At 36.7% G+C, this 20,300-nt stretch overlaps 7 protein-coding genes across 8 annotated transcripts; 2 read left to right on the top strand and 5 right to left on the bottom strand.

Annotated features, from left to right (window-relative positions):
* Positions 1-158: 158 nt before the first annotated feature.
* Positions 159-2,659, bottom strand: LOC17881139 (microfibrillar-associated protein 1A). Of its 2 annotated transcripts, none has more exons than XM_023781079.1 (3): positions 2,544-2,659; positions 824-2,067; positions 159-536 (listed from the first exon to the last, which is right to left on the bottom strand). In XM_023781079.1, exons 2-3 carry the CDS (start codon positions 2,014-2,016, stop codon positions 425-427), a joined length of 1,305 nt encoding a protein of 434 aa, XP_023636847.1. In that variant the 5' UTR covers positions 2,017-2,067; positions 2,544-2,659; the 3' UTR covers positions 159-424. The 2 variants fall into 2 exon arrangements, with proteins under 2 accessions (XP_023636847.1, XP_006287789.1); XM_006287727.2 differs by having other exon boundaries at positions 824-2,054.
* A 1,540-nt stretch (positions 2,660-4,199) lies between these two features.
* Positions 4,200-4,765, bottom strand: LOC17882254 (50S ribosomal protein 6, chloroplastic). The gene is given in 2 exon segments (XM_006288876.2): positions 4,200-4,701; positions 4,703-4,765. Coding segments are annotated over 2 exon segments (408 nt in total). The 3' UTR covers positions 4,200-4,356.
* A 3,509-nt stretch (positions 4,766-8,274) lies between these two features.
* Positions 8,275-10,218, top strand: LOC17881563 (cation/calcium exchanger 1). Its single transcript, XM_023780997.1, has one exon. It carries the CDS (start codon positions 8,351-8,353, stop codon positions 10,064-10,066), a length of 1,716 nt encoding a protein of 571 aa, XP_023636765.1. The 5' UTR covers positions 8,275-8,350; the 3' UTR covers positions 10,067-10,218.
* Positions 10,219-11,358: 1,140 nt separating this feature from the next.
* Positions 11,359-13,567, bottom strand: LOC17883223 (cation/calcium exchanger 2). Its single transcript, XM_006287348.2, has 2 exons — positions 13,441-13,567; positions 11,359-13,240 (listed from the first exon to the last, which is right to left on the bottom strand). The coding sequence occupies exon 2, from the start codon at positions 13,222-13,224 to the stop codon at positions 11,560-11,562; it is 1,665 nt and encodes a 554-aa protein (XP_006287410.1). The 5' UTR covers positions 13,225-13,240; positions 13,441-13,567; the 3' UTR covers positions 11,359-11,559.
* Positions 13,568-13,653: 86 nt separating this feature from the next.
* On the bottom strand, positions 13,654-15,489 carry LOC111829903. Its single transcript, XM_023779940.1, has 2 exons — positions 15,477-15,489; positions 13,654-13,819 (listed from the first exon to the last, which is right to left on the bottom strand). The coding sequence occupies exons 1-2, from the start codon at positions 15,487-15,489 to the stop codon at positions 13,665-13,667; spliced, it is 168 nt and encodes a 55-aa protein (XP_023635708.1). The 3' UTR covers positions 13,654-13,664.
* A 23-nt stretch (positions 15,490-15,512) lies between these two features.
* On the top strand, positions 15,513-17,044 carry LOC17883548. Its single transcript, XM_006288669.2, has 3 exons — positions 15,513-15,708; positions 16,418-16,679; positions 16,771-17,044. The coding sequence occupies exons 1-3, from the start codon at positions 15,577-15,579 to the stop codon at positions 16,833-16,835; spliced, it is 459 nt and encodes a 152-aa protein (XP_006288731.2). The 5' UTR covers positions 15,513-15,576; the 3' UTR covers positions 16,836-17,044.
* Positions 17,045-17,189: 145 nt separating this feature from the next.
* Positions 17,190-19,315, bottom strand: LOC17884352 (protein PNS1). Its single transcript, XM_023779939.1, has 3 exons — positions 19,280-19,315; positions 17,617-18,777; positions 17,190-17,523 (listed from the first exon to the last, which is right to left on the bottom strand). Exons 1-3 carry the CDS (start codon positions 19,313-19,315, stop codon positions 17,332-17,334), a joined length of 1,389 nt encoding a protein of 462 aa, XP_023635707.1. The 3' UTR covers positions 17,190-17,331.
* Between the last annotated feature and the right edge of the window lie 985 nt (positions 19,316-20,300).

The raw sequence follows: 20,300 nt of genomic DNA, 5'->3' as shown, positions 1-20,300 counted from the left end.
TTTTTGATTTCCAAGTACATATCATCACATGTGACATCTTTATACTTTAAAAGAGTTCTCATAATAAACTGTTGTATTGTGTACAGAAGGTCATACAAGGATTTCTTCTGATTAGAGGCAACGGATAGTAATAAATTGTTTTTGTTATGGTGTGCATATGAAAAATAGAGCCACTGATTTCTCTCTTGAAATTCCCAGAATTACATAAAAATGCTTTGGCAATGCAAGCAAACACGTAAAATGATTTCTCCATTGATCCATAATGGATACGATACAAAAGACAAAAACAAGCTTATGGCAGTCAGTCACAAGGCAATATTATTAGTTACTGCGATTTAGAAAACTGAGTAAAGATGTTTTCAACTATAGCATAGTACCACTTGCGTCGGTTTTGGTTTCAACGCTGACTAAATGTAGATGCGGTTCAAGTCTCCCAGTCTTTCATCTTCTTGCTCCCCTTTGGTTTTGCAATAGGAGCGTCCATGCCTGCCATTTTCTTGTTGTATTTTTCGCGTAGAGGATCATTGGAAGTCCACCTGAAAATCATTTGTTATGCAAGCAAAATATCAAAATTCTGCAGCTCATTAAACAGAAGAACAGATTCAAGATTCTCCCAACATGACGCAGCTCACATTTCCATGCAAAGATTCAGGTCGGATCTCAGCTTAACGTTTCTACTCAAATTCTAAATAAATCAGATTTCAGAAGCCTAAATGAGAGCTATTTTAATATCATCAGAAGCCTAAATGAGAGCTATTTTAGTATCAGAAGTCTATGCCTAACCAAGGTACTAGAAAATAAATGCTGAAAGCAGAGAACTTACGGGTTACTCCAATCTGTTGTGTCCTCATTGACAAGGTGAGTCCATTTAGTTCTTCCACTACGACCAAAGTGCTTGACTTGCATAACTTTGGGCAGAATCGATTTGTCCAATCTATCTTCTCCAGTTGGAGCAGAGAAGTCGCGGTGAAATATACCATCGGTTCCAGCAGAACCTGCCTCATCATCAGGATCTGCCTGAAAGAAGGCACCCTTGTGGTAGTATTTTTGCATAAAGTTCCATTTCTTTTTCGGTTGAACAGATGAAGGTTTCGGATTCTTCCTCTCCCATTCTCTCCTCTCTTGCTCTGTCATGTTCCTCAACTTCTCTATTTCTTCCCTCTCTATCAGCATAGCTTCCCTTGAATCTCTTTCTCTCTTGATCCTACCGATCTCTCTTGTCTTCCAAACCTCGTACTCCTCGGCTTCATTGAGTTCGTCATCAGTTTCCACATCTCCAATATTAGCTTCTTCCAATAACAGGTTCTTCCGTATCTCTTCATCTTTTCTAACTTCCTCAACCACTATTTGCTTTGTCTCTACTTTTCTTATCTCCAGTTTTCTCTTTGCTAATTCCTCAAGAGCTTCTTCTTCAGCCTCAAGCCGCTCACGCTCTGCTATCGTATCTCTCTCAGCTTTTGGTACAAAAACAGGCTTGATCATGGCAATACCAGGCATGTCATCTTCAGAATCAGTCTCGTACTCAGACTCATCCTCCTCTTCTTCTTCCTCTTGTATCTCATCTTCTTCTTCTAGAGGGAGTAGAGCAGCCTCCTCTTGCGCTCTTTTAAGATTCTTTTCTCTAATTCTTCTTCTTCTTTCTTCCAAGGCATCTTCATCATCTTCCTCGTCTTTAATCTCTTGATTCCTTTCTTCTTCTTCGGTAGATATAATCTCAGCCTTTCTAATTCGACGATGATCGGCTCTAACTTCGTCAAAGTTTTCTACTCTGTTCTGAGCTAAACGGCGCAGCCTAGGATCATCCTTTCTAGCAACACCCAAATCATCATTCTTTGGAAAAGCTCTATCCAAAACAGAAACCGTCTGCATCCTAACATCATCATCTTCCTCAGCTTCCTCAGCCCACTCCGGAGCTTTTCCTGGCCAATACCTTCTCACTCTAGTCTGTCCAATACCACCACGTAGTTTTTCCCTTACAGCAATCGCAGCATCACTCACACCCGCTGTGACCGACATATTTGCACTTGCCAGTAACCAAACTCAGTTATAGTTAGCTATTTGTTTCCGGTGCACAAAAAGAAGGAGAAGGATTAGATTCAAGCTTTTCATCAATAGTATTCATCAGAAAAAGAAAAGAAAAAAGAGCTAATTCCCCAAATCGATCCTCAATAGCTAAAATCATGATGACCGAACAACAAATGGCAGTATGTACAAACTATATCAATGATGTGTGTGTGGATGAGTATATCAACATAAGCACACATATTCGGACCAAGGAAGCTCGAGAAAATTCAAAGATAAAAGGCAAAAAGGGAATCGATCTCTACTCTATAAAATCTGAGTTATTTGTCCAAAGCTTGGATCGACGGAGTTAGAAATGTAAATCAGCACAAAAATTAACAAACGAAGACGAGAGGAATACAAATCAGACACGGATAAAACATAGATAAAACACGAAACTCAATGGTTCGGAAAGAGATAACAAGGAAACATAAATTAACCAAATTAAGAAGAAATTGACGACAAAAATAAAACGAACTTACAATATGAAGAACAGCGAACGAAGGGAATCTTAATTCGGCGAACCCTGTTCGTAAGAAACCCTAAGAAATCGTGGCGTGACGGAGGAGAAGGAGAGACGGTGGAGGAGGAGGACCAGGAGGTCTTGAAACCGGAAACACTAAACACTACCCACGCGAAAATTCATAAAATAATAATACTCACAGCAACTTTAATGGGCTTTTAATATTTGTGTTTATATTGGGCCTTTATTTTAACATTTCGATCTTACATTGTTATTTTTCTAATAATGCTTTTGGTTAAACTGGTGGGTATGGTCTATGAAATTGGGATGAATTAAAGAGATGCGTGTAAATTTATATGCACTTTAGACGCTGGCTGCTATGAGGTATCTATCCTAGTTGTTTCATAAATTTTCAAGTGGAATTTGATCAATGTCGCTTGTTTTTATTCTAGGTTCCATTTAGTTGTTTCAAAGGCAAAATCAAAAGAATGTTGATCGGATGTATCTTCCTCAAGTCCTCATGGACCAACATTAATCACATTGTTGTCTAGCTATAAGAAGGGATATCTACATATACGAATACTAATCTTATGGTGAATCAAACTCTTCCCAAACAACTAGTCATCTTCCCAAAAGCATACTTGTTCATCAACTCTGTTTTACACTGATCCAGACTATTTATTCATGGATCTTTTTGTATTGGAATCTCTATATTCTGGATTTCTCTCTCTCTACCTCTGTGTTCACCAAGATTTTACCTTACATTTCCATGTTTAGAATCCTTTGCTCAACTGCTGTCCAGCTTGGTCCCGACCTTTCGCCACCTAGCCATCACACCAGCGTGCTTATGAAAAATAACGTCCATCAATTCCAAAGTCACAGGATGTTTTAGTCACCAACATATATTGATCTTCCTATTATCGATAGACTGATACAAAGGCAGACCAAGATAGATATAAAAGTGAGAACAATTAGCCATAAAGTGATGAAGACATTTCTAACAATGACACCAGTAGAAGCGAAATTATCCTATTTCCGCTAAAGAGTTGGAAAATCCACTTTGCATCAATTGGCTTAAACTCTGCAATAAAATTAAGACCAAATGTTACACCAAGTAGTTGAGCCTTTTTCAATTTCCGCCTTAGAACAACCTAAGGAAAAATCAAAATCTCAAATGGCGACGATAATTAATGTAATACTGACTCTTGATAAGCTACATATATGAAAAAGTCCTGCTATTGTGATGGTATGGGGAAAAAGATCCCTCACCAGTCACCACCAAAGTAATCAAAACCATTATTGTGCGGTGAGACAGAGCATTTGATTGAAAAGATGCTCATACGTTTTTATATGAGAGCTGAATAGCAACCACTTAGGCTTATCATTTAACCTTAATTGCTACATATATAACTAACCAGAAAAACAAAACAAAAAGATAGATGACGACCATGAATGACGAGATACATTTCTGCAATCAATAAAAGGATAACTTTCACACAGCGCTTTTCTCTACTTGGATTTGGTTGTCCTTGAAACTATTTCGACCCTCAAGATCAAAACTCAATCCAGATTCTACTTTAGTCTCTACATTTTCATCAGTTATTGTCATCTCATCATATCCATACCATATCTACATAAAGAATAGGCATAAAGCTGAGACATTTACAGCCAAAACAGAGCAAAAAAATGAAAACTTTATTAAAAAAAAATTGCAATTTGGTTCATTCAGAAGAAGAAACATACAGCAGAAAGCTGAAACAGATTAACAGAAGTAGAGACAAACAAAAGCTCTCAAACTAGATTACAAACAAACCAGCAGATAACTCATACAACTAGGCAGCGCCAGAAACCAAATCTCCGGCAGGAGAAGCAGCGGTGGCACCACCGTCATCAGAAGCAAGAGTGAACGGAGTCCACTCCGCCGGGAGAGGAGGAAGAGGAGCATACACAGTAGGCTTTCTCTTAATATCCCAAGGCTGGGACTTCTTCGGCCTCGACTTCCTGTGATGCGCAGTCGATTTCTTCTGAGGCCTCGAAGAACACTCAATGACCATCCCTAATCCTCCGCCATTCCCCAATTTCGGAACCTGAAACTGGCGTAGAACCGGAGAAGAAGCAGCGACGGTGACGATTCCGGTGCCAAAAATCGCTGACACAGACATTGTTTCCTTATCTTTAGTGCAAGTGAGAGAGAAAGTGAGTTTCAGCCTCTAGCTTTGGATTAGAGTAAGTAAACGTCATATCTTGTTTTCTCTGCTGGGTTTTTTCCAGATTGGGCTTTTAAGTATCTTATTGGGCCTTTTTAAATTGTAGGATATAGCCCATAGTCAAATGAAAATATATTTTGTCCAAAACCTGTCTTTTTTTTTTTTGGTCACCTATCCAAAACCTGTCTAATCGTAATGGTTTATGTGTTAATTAAATCAAATACAACAAGCCTAAGTTAGGCTTCAAACTAGCTACTAATCACCAACCTAAACAAATTTCACAATCTCCACCTCAAGTTACTCTTTATTGCTTATACGTAGACTCAAAAAACATTAGCTGAAATTATTATGGCCAAGAGAGTGAAGAATGGTTTCTTCTACGTGACTTGCATTATCATCATCATCCAGTACATTCGCAAAACCCACGTGCATCAGATTACCACCACCCCCTTATTTTGTTGTCGGCGAATCATTTCTTGGGTCTCTTTACTTACAAAATAATAATAGTAGTACTACTGCGTATCTCTCTCTTTATACCAACAACAACAGCTCAGCCACTCGATTACCTATAGTACGAAGAGATTACATTGGTTAGATCAAATTAGGCAACACACAAACAAACACTGTATGGTACCCATTTCATTTATATATGAGGCTTGCGCACAAACCTTATCCTTATCAGCTTTACTACCCTTGAAATAACAACCGCGCGCAGAGATTAAAACAAACTTTTCCAATTCTTTGTTATTCTCAAACCTACTTTTACGTATGTCAAATAATGTGTACGTCAATCATTCTTATAAACATGAGATTTAAGTAGATATACGAAAATATAAAATATATGAAATGTATAATTTGCTATATTGTTTTAAAGGTTTTTTGATATAAGCAAATATGTAGTCTATTTTCTCTGATAAAAGATTAATCTGTTTACAGGTAAGCGTCTTGTATAAAAGGCCTAATTTTGAGCCAGTTTTAGCCATGTGAGTGTTTTTTCTTTTGGGGTAAACTTTGTTACATCGAGAAGAGAACCATATGAATCGTTTGCTCTCGGCGTCTCTTTGCTTGCATTATTGCATTATTATTTTATATATTTTTTGGAATTAGAGTTTATATTGTGTACTGCACTGCCATGCCAGCGAGATGAATATACCAGGAATCTTTGGATTCTCTTTTTTTTTTTTGTCAATATTTTATGTGTGACCAAAAATAATAGTTAAAAAAAAAAAAAATACTGATCTTGGTTGGAAAATTCAAAAATATATAAAACAAAACTGTTATATTCGAAAGAACTATTACTATTTTATTAAAATATAACATTTTATATGGAAAAGAAAACTACTAACTACATATAATGTCAATATAGAGTTCATATATGACATAATTGCTAAAAGATACAAAACTAATAACTAATCTTCACGAATATGGAAAACATAATAGACTAACAACTTATTCTCAATTATCTCAAATCCCTACTATAGTAAAAGAGAAATACAAATGTTTCTTGGGTCGGGTTTTAAAAAAAAAATTAACCCGGAATTTTTCAGTTGGATCTTACTAAAAATTTAAGGATATTAAATACCAGTTTCCATATATATTATTTCGAAATTTACCAAATTAAACCATCAATATCGGTTTGGGAAAGTACATTAATTTTAATTTGTTTAAGGAAAAATACATTAATGTATGATTTTGTATATTGGTTTAACAAATTAACCTAAAAATCAGAAATATAAATTAAATATAAAATAATCATTATCAAATTATCCATAATATTTCAAAACAAAATCTTCCTTAAATATCCTATATTGATATTTGGATGTATAGTTTTCTCCTACATTAACTATGATCTTCACATTAGTTACGGGATATTTCATTTTCAACCATCTTTAATATCTATTTTTTTTCTCTATGACCATCTTTAATATTTATTTGGCAATAGTTTCGAATTGCTGGCTTGATTATAAAACTAATCTTTTTTCAATTTAACCCTAAGAAAATATGATCTATATAAATAAGTTTTTGCTACCAGAAAATTGTAACATCAACACAGATTTTACATTTGAACACGATAAGAAATAAGAAAGCATTGGCTCTTTATTTGTTTATTCTAGAGATTTGCAACTTTACAAAACTGCATGAAAGGTCCAAGTTAAAATCATGTATTTATGATTATGCGGTGTACCGCGGGTCAATCCCTAAATTTTAAAAATGATTCATTGTATAATTTTTTTTTTTTCATTGTATAATATTTATACATGTATATATGTCACATATTGTTCTAAAATTAACAATCCAACTAAAATCATACAATTTAAATCATTTTGAACATATTCGAAACCAACACATACAATCTAAAAATGATAAAATTTAATTACTAATCAAAATAAAGTAAAGCAAACACAAATAAAATTATCTCGCAACGTACAAAGGACTAAAAACCCGGTAATTTTCCCCCGCGCTGTAACGCGGGTCCGGACCTAGTTATGGATACAAAGAATCCGACGGTTTTTTTTCACCAAAAAATAAAAGGTGCCTGCGGTCCAAATTTTATCAAATGATTTCTTTTTTTTTTGTTTGCATTATTTATTAAAATTCTTTAATGATGCAAGAAAAATCACAAGAATGTGGATATGATTATATGTTTGAAAAGTCGTGATCAGTTAAGATTACGTTGCAAATTGTTCTCTTTGATACTCATTCCAAAATACAACTTCGTAATCATATCAATCGACCTTTTATTATTTGTTTGAATCCTAGTTTCAGCAATTGTATCAATCACATGTCCATATTTGATAACTGATTTAGAATAATCATTTCTTTCTATGCCTAAAACGTTAGGCACTATCCATATATTTTGACGGCCGTCGAAAATTATAAGATTCTTTTTTTTTTTAAGAAAGCAATCAACCCTCCTAAGTTGGTGATTAATTCAGCCATTATACGAAAATTATTGCAACACAATCTTTCTTACTCACGTTAATAGTTATGTGCTTTTTGTTCTATTAAAATTTTCTGTTGACTACTATTTTGTATCGAATATTATTAGCCTAATTTTCTACTACAGCAGCTATCTTAATTTTGTCTATTTCAAGAAAAAAAAAGTAAAAAATCTACTACATTAATACTAAACTCCTTAATATATTGTTCCTGTCACAAATACAACGACACGTGTGATTTGATTTGCATGCCTCACTAGAAAAATTGGACTCCAAGTTGGACTATAGAAAAATAAAAATCACTTACATACAAAATTGTATAGAACATGAATGAATATCTCGTAAAAACCAATACTAGTAGATAACGAAGTTTTATAAAATAACACTTTATCAACTTCGTTTTTTCTTCCTTTGCGTGAATAATAATTGAATGTAACCTCCCCCACTTAATATTTCGCATAATATGACAATAGTTTCCCCTTACCCTCCACATCCGCATGAAAGAAAAAGAAAAAAAATCTTATATTTTCCAAAATGTATTAACAATTCAAAAATTCCACAGAAAATTAAAAAAAAGAAAAAAAAAAAAAAAAAAAAAGAAACTAATGATTTTCTCATTATTATATCAAAAAACCTAACACCCTTCATTATTGCTCCCACTTACCAATCCGCTTCCGTGAATGGCAAGTCTCTTCTCCTCACGTCTCACCTCTCGTTCGCTCTCTCTCCTCATCAACCTCTTCTTCGTCTTCCTCATCTATCTCCATTTCGCTTCACAATATCCTTCTCATCACTCCGGATCCATAGAAGCCTTAAATTCTCTCGTCGCCGGCGACAGTGACAGCTGCAGCGGAGGTCTCGCTTCCCTCGACGACCACCGTTCAAAGTGTTCTTACATTAGATCTCAATCAAAATGTGGCTCCCAAGGTTACATAGACTATCTCAAGATTTTCTTCTGCATCTTCGGACAATACCCTGTTTTGGGCCATCTAGTTTTATCCGCCTGGTTGTTTGTTCTGTTCTACTTGCTCGGAGACACGGCCGCGAGTTACTTCTGTCCTTCTTTGAACAGCTTGTCTAAGGTTTTGAAGCTGTCTCCTACAATGGCTGGAGTCACGCTTCTCTCTCTAGGAAACGGTGCGCCTGATTTGTTCTCCAGTGTTGTCTCCTTCACTAGATCGAATAATGGTGATTTCGGGCTCAACTCTATTTTAGGCGGCGCCTTCTTTGTCTCTAGCTTCGTCGTCGGGACGATTTGCGTGTTGATTGGATCTAACGATGTCTCTATTGACAGAAACAGCTTTATCCGTGACGTTGTTTTTCTTCTTGTCGCTCTTTGCTGTCTCGGTTTGATCATCTTCGTCGGAAAAGTAACCATTTGGGTCGCTCTCTGTTACCTATCCATTTATCTCCTCTACGTAGGGTTCTTATCGGTTTCACATATCTTTGACCGCAAGAAACGTATGTCCGATCAGACTCTTCGTAGCAGAGAGGATTTAGCCGAGATGGGCGTCCCGTTACTAGGCTATATAGCTGAAGAGAAGCTGGTTTCGTCAGAGAAACCAGCTCAAGAAATCAAGGTTCTGTTTCTCGATCCTCCAAAAAGGCAGCGGTCTTGCTTCTCGGTGCTAGTGAGCATCGTAGGGCTACCTCTATATCTCCCCCGGCGGCTCACTATTCCCGTGATTTGCGAAGAAAAATGGTCAAGGCCTTGCGCGGTGGTTTCCACAGCCATCGCGCCTGTTCTACTAACCGAACTTTACTGCTCTCATTACAGCGGATCCCAAAGAAACCTAATCTTGTACATAATATCAGGATCTATTGGGCTAATCCTCGGTATCTTAGCATACTTGACGACAGAAAAATCACAGCCGCCGAAGAAATTCTCATTAGTTTGGCTTCTAGGAGGATTCACAATGAGTGTGACATGGACATACATCACAGCACAAGAGCTAGTCTCTTTGTTAATATCCTTAGGGAATATCTTTGGGATTAGCCCTTCCGTGTTAGGACTAACCGTCCTAGCTTGGGGCAATTCCTTAGGCGATCTTATCGCCAACGTGACCGTGGCAGTTCACGGAGGCAACGACGGTGCTCAGATAGCACTTTCGGGTTGCTACGCCGGTCCACTATTCAACACGGTAATTGGACTAGGCGTGCCACTAGTTATTACCTCCTTGGGCGAATACCCTGGGGTCTACATCATTCCTAGTGACAATTCGTTGCTTGAGACACTAGGATTCTTAATGGTAGGCTTGCTTTGGGCACTTGTGATAATGCCAAAGAAGAAGATGAGGCTTGATAAGCTTGTCGGTGGCGGGCTACTTGCTATTTACCTCTGTTTCTTGTCCTTGAGATTGGCTAGGGTTTTCGGAGTCCTTGATATCGACCGATGAAATTTGTAGTAGTATCGTAAATCTATTAAGTTTTGTTTTTGTAATAGTTAAAAGAAGAAATGTTGCAAATAGATCTTATTATTTGTGGATCTTATTCCTTTGAAATTAAGAAAACGTTGTGAATAGAAATGAGAGAGATGGCTAAATTTGTTTGTTGCTGAACACTCAATTCCTGTCAAGCTCACTAAGTACCTCAACTAAAATTTAAAAAAGCTTTGGATTGTTGTTCCAGGTTCATTGTTCATCATAGTTCTGGGCGTTCGGATATTCAGATCGGATTCGGATCGGATATTTCGGATTCGGGTTTTTTGGATTTAGAATTATAAAATCCATTCGGATATTTTTAAATTTCGGGTACGGATCGGATTCGGATCGGATTTTTCGGATTCAGATTCGGATATCCATAGTATTCAAAAATCTAAAATTTGAATCTATATATATGGAAATTAATAATCCCAAATTCTGTTACAACACTAAATAAAGTTTTCTTTGATTGTTCATATAGGATTATCTTACATGTGAATCGTACCTTAGTTATGAAATAAAATATATCAACTTTTTGGTCGCAAAATTAATAGATTTTGATCTTTTAAATCAAGTGTTTGGTATACCAAATTAAATTAATAGATTTTGATTTTGAACTTGTTTTGTTTTTTTTTGTGGTTTTGGCTCAAAACATTAATACATTTTCCAAAAAATTTTTTTTTAAAAAACTCTGATTAAAACTAAAAAAAAAAGGTTTCAATTAGGTGAATTAAACCGGAATGTAGCAAATACGGCCAAATTTCTCTTAAAATGTAAAAATCTTTAATCAGCTATATTGTGGTAACGGACATTGCTAAGTGTCCCATAAAATTGTCCCAAAATTTGGAATTATCCTAATTTCAAAGAAACAATTTGCGACAAACAAGAAAAATGTGCCAAATTATTATATGTACACGAGTCATGAGATAATGAAACTAACAATAATAGAACCAAAAAGACACAAATCTTATCTTAAAAGTTTTAATGCAAATTGGCAAATTGAGACAAGCGTTGTCACTTCAAGCAACTCCCACAATACCGGGAATTAAATAGACTATATAGTAATTCCCTTTGAAGATATATAAATATATTTATACTGGCAAAAAACATTATCCCTATGAGATAGAGTATGTGCTAACATGAATGTATATGATGAGCAGAGATTGTTGACTATCCCAGTATGTGACACATATTTGAAAAATGTAGCTACTCAATTTGAATTCCATAACTATAGTATAAGGCTTCCGTAAATTACAAGTAAGAGAATCTCATTGAAACTATAACTTTGGTATTATTGAAACTTACTTGAGATTGTATCATATACATGATAATGAAAAACCTAAGTTACAAATCTACATAAGTTATCCATATACATTACAAAATCGATTACTTTTACAGAGTAGAAGAAGATTATCATACAAACCCCATGTTATGTAAAAAAAAAAGAACACTATGAAGTTTAAACAAAGTTAGTGAGCATCTCCAACTGTTTGCATAATTCTTATAGACAATGAAGCCAAGTAAATGACCAGAAGCCCTATGCCCATCACACCACCAAGCCTCATACGGTTACTAAACAGAACCAAGAACGACCAGACCAGTCCTATGACCAGAAACCCAAGACTCTCCAACAAACGGGGGTCTGTCTTGATTATGATGCTCGACGGATAAACCTCCCATGCGCATCCCACAAGCGAAATCCCGAGAGCGAACAATGTATTGAAGATTGGACCGGCGTAACATCCCGATACAGCTACCTGAGCTCCTTCGTTCCCATCGTGCAGCGCCATTGTCACATTTGTTATTAGATCTCCTATCGAATTCCCCCAAGCAAGGACCGTTAGGCCTAGGATCGAAGGGCTTACCCCGAAAATGTACCCTAGTGAAGTCAAAAGCGCAACCAGCTCTTGCGCCGATATGTAACTCCATGTCATGCTCATTACAAACCCTCCTGCTAACCAAGGTAATAACCATTTCTTTGGTGGGCTTGCTTTCTTCGTTGTGGCTCCTGCAACGAAACCAAGAGCTATACCGATCAAACACCCGATTAGATAAACAATTCCAGCTTCAAAACTCGTCGGCTCCCGCTTCCAATTCCATAGAAACGACAACAGAACCGGAGCAAATGTGACTGAGGCTACAGCTAATGGTTTAGACCAGTTGGCTTCACTCACAACAGGAATTGTCAATATCCTTGGCAAGTTGAGAGGCAGAGTGATTACCCAAATGACCAATCTTTTCCAGTAGTAATATCCCTGATGATCACCATCTTCAACAATCTGATGCTCTCCACTATCTTCAATATGCTCAAGACCAACTCTCTGCAAGATTGGTTCACTAAGACTACCACGCTTATGGATTGACTCAATATCAGATTCAGAACCTTCTCCACCAAATCTACAAGAGAGATACACAAAGGCAACATAAACAGCATACAATGAACAAAACCCAAGAGCACCCCAGAAATTGATCTTTCCATAGACCAAAATCAAAGCCAAAGAACCAATCGCCACACAGAAGAAGCAAATATCTCTTATAAAAGCAGCTCTCTCGATCCTTACACGTCTCTTATGCAACGAAATGCTAATGATCCCGACAACAACACAGGTAACAAAAGAAGAACCTCCCACAACAGTGTTGAGACCAACATCGTAAGTGCCCTTTGATTCTCCCATGAAAGAGACCAAACTTGCAAACAAATCAGGAGCACCATTCCCAAGCGACAGAAGAGTAACCCCAGCAACAGTTGGTGACAAATTAAGCAGCTTTGAGAGACTTTCTAGAGACGAACAAAAGTACTCAGAAGCTGTATGACCCAGTAGATAGAACAAGAGAAGCAACCAGAGGAAGAGAAGAAACTGACCCAAAATTGGGAATCCTTCGAAATTACAATAGAGGAAAGAGAGGTAATCGAAGAAACCTTGATTAGCACATGGATCAATTGATTTCAGGTAGGCACACTTTGATTTGTAGTCATGAAAGTGCGTTAAGGCACTACAATCATGCTCAGATTTAGGTTTTAGGGCACTCGAATCAACAGGACTGGTGAAGAAACCCAACAGAAGACAAGAGACAACGAGAAGGAATGTGACTGTCAAGTAACCAGAACGGGTCGAAGAAAATGAAAATCCCATCAATCAGGGAAAAAACCTGGAAACACGAAAAAACAAATCAGAAGAAAGATAAAGTTTGGTTTTTTATCAGAGAGCAGAATAGCAAAAGAAGAAATTTGGGTATGTTGTTGAGAATCTATAAATGGGTTATCTTTATCTCCCTCAACAACAGATCATGAAGAAAGAGATAAACACGAACTCGACGCGGTAAGAGAAAGATAAAGCGCAAGCACTCACCTTTTTATAATATCTGGAAAGAAGAAGACGAAGGAGGAGGGATCGAATTCGAATCAAAAGCTTTAAGGGAGAAGTGAGCGAAAGAATACAAGACACAAACACACAAAACAGAGAAACACTTTAACAAGACCAGCTGAAGACAAACGTCAGAAACAAAAACAGAGGAAGGATCTAATATAAATTGTTTATTTTTATAAAGAATTCGAAAAAACTTTGTCATTATGTCATTGCCGTTTTGGGTTGTGGTGTGATTTGGGTTTTGGAAATGGCATATGTGTCGGCTTCACGATCACCTGTGCGTCATTTTCTCTTTCCATTACGTTGTATTCGTAGAAAAAAGGAGACCAAGGGAAAGGAAGGGTCTCATAGTGAACATAAGCTTTTTCCATAAAAATTATATAATAATATAAGGATCTGACCCAGCAATTTTTTTTATTCTTTTAAGCACTCAACTAAACTCTAATAAAACAGAAACATTCTGGTTGAAGATTAAAAATAGGAATTGTTTAGAGGTTTATTATGATGACTAAACCCGGATCTAGTGGTATGTTTGCACTAATTTAATAGACAGTAGTGCTGTTGAACTAGTATTGATATTTTGATGCAATGTATTTTTGTCTAGTTCTCTTTATTTAATTGTGAACTGTTTGTTGACAATTTTTAAAAAGCAATAGATATTGGTAATTGAGCTTAAATCACCGCCTGAATTCACATGAAGATAACTTGAAAATGTATTAAGAAGAGATTAAAATAGAATAATTGGCTTTCTAAATACACGATGGGTGGTGGGTGACTGGGGTGTTGTCTGTTTGCATTATTGTTTGCTTTCAAGATTTTTACTTCCTTTTTATGTATATAAAGTTGAAACTTCTTGGTTCGAACGTATTTTCAAGAAATAAATATAGATTTACATCTAAAAAGTTTATATAAAGTTTGCCAAATGGATTGAGACACCCATAATCATAAAACAAAAAAGTTGCGAATAAAATGACAGAAAGATATAAGTAGAAAATGTTAATATATAGAGGAAAGGCATTGATAAAGATAAATTTTAATAAGGAAATTAATAGTATAGTAGTATAATGATGTCGACTGAGGAAGAATGAAAAAGGAGAAGAGAAAAAACATGAGGTCGACTTTATCACTAAAACGAGTAAGTCGGTCGATGGATTAGGATTTGGGGATAATGTTACAAATAAAAATCGAACATAATATCAAATTAGATAAAGGGGACTTGTGAGTTTATGAGTTATGGAGTCATGAGTGTGAACTGCAAATGGTAAAAGTAGTACCGAGTCTCTTAGATAGAGCAACGCGGTCTTTCAAACGCGTTTTGCTTTACGTTATTTTTACATATTTGCTTTTAATTTTGTGATAATATTCATTGCTTGAGAGCTAAGTGAGTAGAAGCGATCCATTTATAACACAAGAATCAACGAGACAACAACACGTACGTCCCCTTCAACGAAGAGATTTGATCTACTTCTTTTACTCTCGATATAAAAAAACCTTAGGTTACTCATGGAGATTATCATACAGATCTAGAAAACCTAAACACTAAACCACATATCCTTAGTCTGTTTAACTCTCTATCATTTAAGGTTAACCTATTATTATATGTTGTTTCCTTACTTATGCCTTGACATTGTTGACGATAATATAAAGACTAAAGTTGTAGAATGATGATGTACAAAACAAACAAACAAAAAATCTGACTTAACTCGTTTAAATTAGAAATGAAAATATCCTAAAAGTGAACACTTAAAAAGCTGAAGAACGAGTTAAGAGAAAGAAAGAGGCAGACTCCAAAATAATTGATGATGGGGCTATTCATATAATAAAGGCTAGTCCAGTCTCGGCCCATATTGTTTTCTTCTTTATGGATCCCATTCATTTATTTCAACCACTCAAAAGTCAAAACCATACCAAGTCGGCAAGTCCTGGAAATTTCGGTTAGCATAATAAAAACTAGAACCGGATGTTATACCGGTACAGTCCGGTTATGAATGGGCGATCCCTCCAAAGCTATCACCAACCTTCCTTCCCCATCTCTCTCTCTTTCGATTTCGAATTTTCGATCCTTCGATTTTTATTAAGTTTCGTCTCCGTCTTCGAATTCGCATACAGCAGAAGACGATGAGCTCCGCTTTAGATTTTGCTTTTCCGGCTGCATTCCCGGTGAAATCGAGTTTTGTTGACGGAATTCCTTCTCGCGGACTCGGCTCCCGCGTGAGATTGTGCTCTCTTCGTCCTTCTTCATCTCTCAAGGTTAATAACAATCTCTTATCTCTTCTCCTTCGAATTGTTTTCCCATTTTCCCCTGGATTATTGTTTGATTCATAGAGTGGATTACTGAGATTAGTTGTAGTATCAGTGTTTATCTGTGTGATCTGACTTGTGTTATTTCGAATTCTCTGTATCTGAAATGAAGCCATATTTGGAAAGCTAAGCCTAGAGTCTCATGAGAAATCTGAATCTTACCAATGTACTTAAGCCCTGACTTGTTTAATGATGATGATAGTTATCAGTTACTAGCATTAGTAAGTATGAGTATATAAACATTTATATGTTTCTTCCACAACTCTCTTACCCTGTCAAATTCATAGTGTTACTCTGTTGTAACAAAACTAGAAACGTTTTTGCAGAAGTTGAGCTAAACTTCCCCATGTACATTTGACCCACCCATTCCAGTGTACTTTTGTTTCACAGACTTGTCTTATGATTATGCTTTATTAGCTTTAGAGATTTATGAGTAATCACAAATATATGTTGATACTTTGAATTTAAATCCTAGAAGCGATTTATTGTTGCTTGTCTGGAATTGGTGTTGCTGAAACTCAATGTTTTGTTTAGAGTGTGGATTTTTATGGGAAACATTTCAGCAGTAGGGTGATTGAGAAAGAGATTCCTTTTTCTTGTGAGGGAGGCAAGGCAACATATCGTTTGCTAAGTTGTGGTAGTTATTTTTTTGTTATAGGCTGAGTCAAGCATAAAAAGAGACGTGAACCGACAAAGAAGCAGTCTTGAGTCAATGTTCTGTTATGATAAACCGGTTCCGGAGGAAATAATCGAGGAGCCAGTAGGATTATCTATATCCGAGAGAGAAATTGGTGATAATCAGCGTTGCACTTGTTGTGAAGCTAAAGGTGCATTGCTCTGTGCCACTTGCTCTGGAACTGGTCTATATGTAGACTCAATTATGGAAAGCCAAGGCATCATTGTTAAAGTCCGTTGCTTAGGTAAGCCTCCAACAATCTAAGCCTACATCTTCAACCTGTTTTATGCTAATTACTTCGTCTTCATCTTAACTATATGTTGCTTCTGCTGTAGGTTGTGGTGGAACTGGTAACATTATGTGCAAAACTTGTGGCGGGCGTGGTCACATAGGACACTGATAACTCCGAGATTCACTTGTTCCAGTCACCACTTTTATACGTCGTGCCTTCTCTCTGATTTTATTGTAAAAACCTGCTTTTTTGAGTTCCATACCTAGATTTGTATTCATGTACTGATGTAATCTCTAGCTGAAACATTTACAATCTTGTATCAGAGTTCGTTCGTTCTGTTGTTATATAAAATGGTTTCCTAAGTGGCCCGTGACTAAAATTCTCTATCTCCTTTACTGCTCTTTTTCACTATTTATGCAATCAGAGACAGACAACAGATTCAAAGAGCAAGAATATAAAGCTGTGAAAGGATCAGAACTGAATCATCCTCGTCTGATTTGGTATATACATTCCTTCTCTAATTGCAGTTTTCAATACCAAACTAAACAATCTCCAACCTTTAGTCTAGCTTTTTAAAAGCCTCAGTGAAAAGTGAAACGTGAAAAAAGAAAGAAACGAAAGAAGTTTTCCTGAACTAAGTGGATACCATCCTCATGCTAGCTCTCTACAAGTGTGTTATCACCTCATCCTCATCTTCCCGCACTCTATTCTCAGATTCTCTCTTTGCCTTTTCGATATTTTGGCGCTCAATACGCTGTGGAATTGTGTTATCAAAGATATCGCTCTGTGGATCCTCAGAATAAGCTACATAGTAACCCATTACACATGCTTGTAGCCACGCAGAAGAAACTCTCCCCTGAAACACACCAATAAAAACAGGTACATAAGCTTACATATATGATAAAAGCCAACTTTGATCTTTTCCTGCATTTGGATAATAAGATCTTACCACAAAGTACCCGATGATGAAAGCGTAGATAGTCAGCTCAAAGAAGTGATCCTTTTGGATCAGGAGCTCCCATATTCCTGCAGTTAATGCAGAGATTGCACCAATTCCCATGGCGCTATAGAAACAGATGGAGCTAGTGATGTCAAAATCAATCAATTGCTCAAATCCAGCCACTGTTCTGAACGTCTTCCATGTGTCACTCGACGCTTGCACAAACCCTTTGTTGTAAGCTCCCACATGAACAAATCCATATCTGTTTCCTCGCAAAATAATATGATTGGCAATCCAATAGCAGCCTCGAGTACTTGTATAGATGTCCTGGTCGTCGTCACACCCATCCTGCAGATTAGTGCACCGGATCGATCCCCTAAAGAGTACAATAAGTGGAAGGAGTGTTGAACCAATACAAACGCTCCCGAGCTGGTTTTTCAGAGTGGCACCAAGTGCATCACATGCATTCATGAACTCAACACGTCTGAAGTATACATATGTGGCTTTCGAAATCGCGACTTCTTGTACGTTTTTGAGAACCTGCATTGTCCAGGCAAGGCTTATCACGAGGATGAAGATGAAAAGTATATCTAGACGTGTTCTTGTAGCAGTAGCTCCACCGATTCCAGCAACCAAGAAAGCAGAGTAAAAGACGCTTATGATCACTGATCCAACTGCTATAGCTCTGGTTCTTGCGGGTAACAACCCTGTGGAGATTGACATCATTCTGAAGGTGAATGCATGCTTGTTAATGACGTAAAGCCATCCATACAATGCCGAAATGATGCTAAATACCACAAGAGGTACACCGAGCACTAGAACCACGGATTTGCCGTAGAGAATTATGAAGAGCCCGACGGAGATTGTGAGTATCGGTGTGAACCAGAGCGTTGCTTTGACTGTGGCTCGTATGTTGCAGACGAAGAAGCAATTCCAGGCTAAAGAGAGGACTCCGGAGATAGCAACAGAGGATAACAGAGGAGTGTACCATTTCTTGGGATGGAAGTTAGGTGACTTGGTGAAGACGAGACCTCTTAGCGTGAGAAAGATCACAAAGATCGAGATTAGGGTTAGTTGCGTGTAGAAGATACAAGCGAAGAGGCATCTGAAGAATCTTCCGGTTAATGTTTGTTGCTCTGCGGCGGGAGGTGTTACGGGTTGTTCGATTTCCTGCAAAAAAAAAAAAAGAGAGCAAAAGTTAAGAGACGTGAAGAATCAGTAATTTCAGAGAATCAATGGTGAAATGAGGTTGAAGAATGTGAAGAAACGACGCTAATGCTGATTTGAGAAGAAGAAGTAGAGTAAGTACCATTGAGGACGAAGGTGGATCACGTCACGGTTGAGGAAGACGAAGGTGACTCACGGTTTTCTTGCGGCGGAAACGGTGATGATAGGTGAAAGAGACGAAGAGAGAGAGAGAGAGATGAAGGAGAAGAAGCGAGAGAGTAGAGAAAGAAATGAAGATATATATATAAATGGTCGAGTAAGAGAGAGAGAGAGAGAGAGAGAGGGATGTTGTTGGTCTTGGTTCTTGAAATCTTCACGTGAGACGCAAGAGAGATCTTTCTTGGTCTTCCTATGGGATAATTTATTCAACGTCTCTCTAACTTCGATTTGAAATTGATCTAAGTCTCGCTCTGGCTTTCTCTTTCTCGCTTTCCCTCGTGATTACGTTCCTTGGTATCCAAGTTTTCACATCCTTCTTCATTATTCGTTTGTGTATTTGTATGAATATAATTTTAGCGTCATGTATATATATTGTTTACAAATTTACATATCAAATCATGTATTCTTTATTATTAAATTAGTTAATCTGTGTAACTTATTTACTAATTAACTGAGAAGAGGATGAACCAAGAGAGAAGAGAGAAACGTGAAAAAAATAAATGAGAATGGCATTACAGTAAAACTGTAAAACAATTAAACTTTTATTACAGAAGTTTTTCGTTGCTAAATTTAGATAAAAATGGCATTATAGTAAATAGGAATATTTTTGAACAAAAAAAAAAGTAAATAGCAAGGGTTATATGTATTTTCCCAATTGTGTTATTTATGGTAATTTAGGAGACGTTAAAACAGTCTTGTTTTTTCTTGTGGACAGACGTGAGACGTTAGATGTGCTAGCTAAGCTATTACAAAGATGCATGCCCTCAAGCGGTAGCACTCGTTAGTAGAATGGTGCGTCAAAGATTCGACATGAACCCTATTGTCACCGCCGCTCTACTAAGGATTTATCAGATGCATATTGTTATGGAAATAAATAGATCATAAACGAATTTCATTTCATTTGTTTTTCTATCGTGAAAAAATTTCATGCATTATTGTTTACAACTTTACAAATCAAATTATATTACTAAATTAAATTAATCTGTGTGTAACTTCGTTCCATTCATTTATGTTTTCTTTTCACGTGTTATTACATTAACATAACATAAAATTAACAGTAACATTAATATAGGCATGCAATTAAATTAATGGAACGAAGTAAGATAAGGTAAGATAAAGGGGCCTAAATGTTTTCTAAAATATAACATGTGGCCTCGAGTTTTAGAAGCTCGAAATCTAATTTTTTTAAAGATAAAAATTATTGTTATTCATTGGAATAAAATTGAGGATACTAAAATAGAGTACAATAGCAAAACCAACTCAAACAGGGTATACACAGAGCCGTCCAAGAGGCCAAGCAAGGCAAG

Source organism: Capsella rubella, unplaced genomic scaffold (assembly GCF_000375325.1).
Source record: "Capsella rubella cultivar Monte Gargano unplaced genomic scaffold, Caprub1_0 scaffold_6, whole genome shotgun sequence".
NCBI lineage: Eukaryota > Viridiplantae > Streptophyta > Magnoliopsida > Brassicales > Brassicaceae > Capsella > Capsella rubella.
Note: the sequence above shows the minus strand (reverse complement) of the source record. Positions and strands in the feature narration are given on the sequence as shown.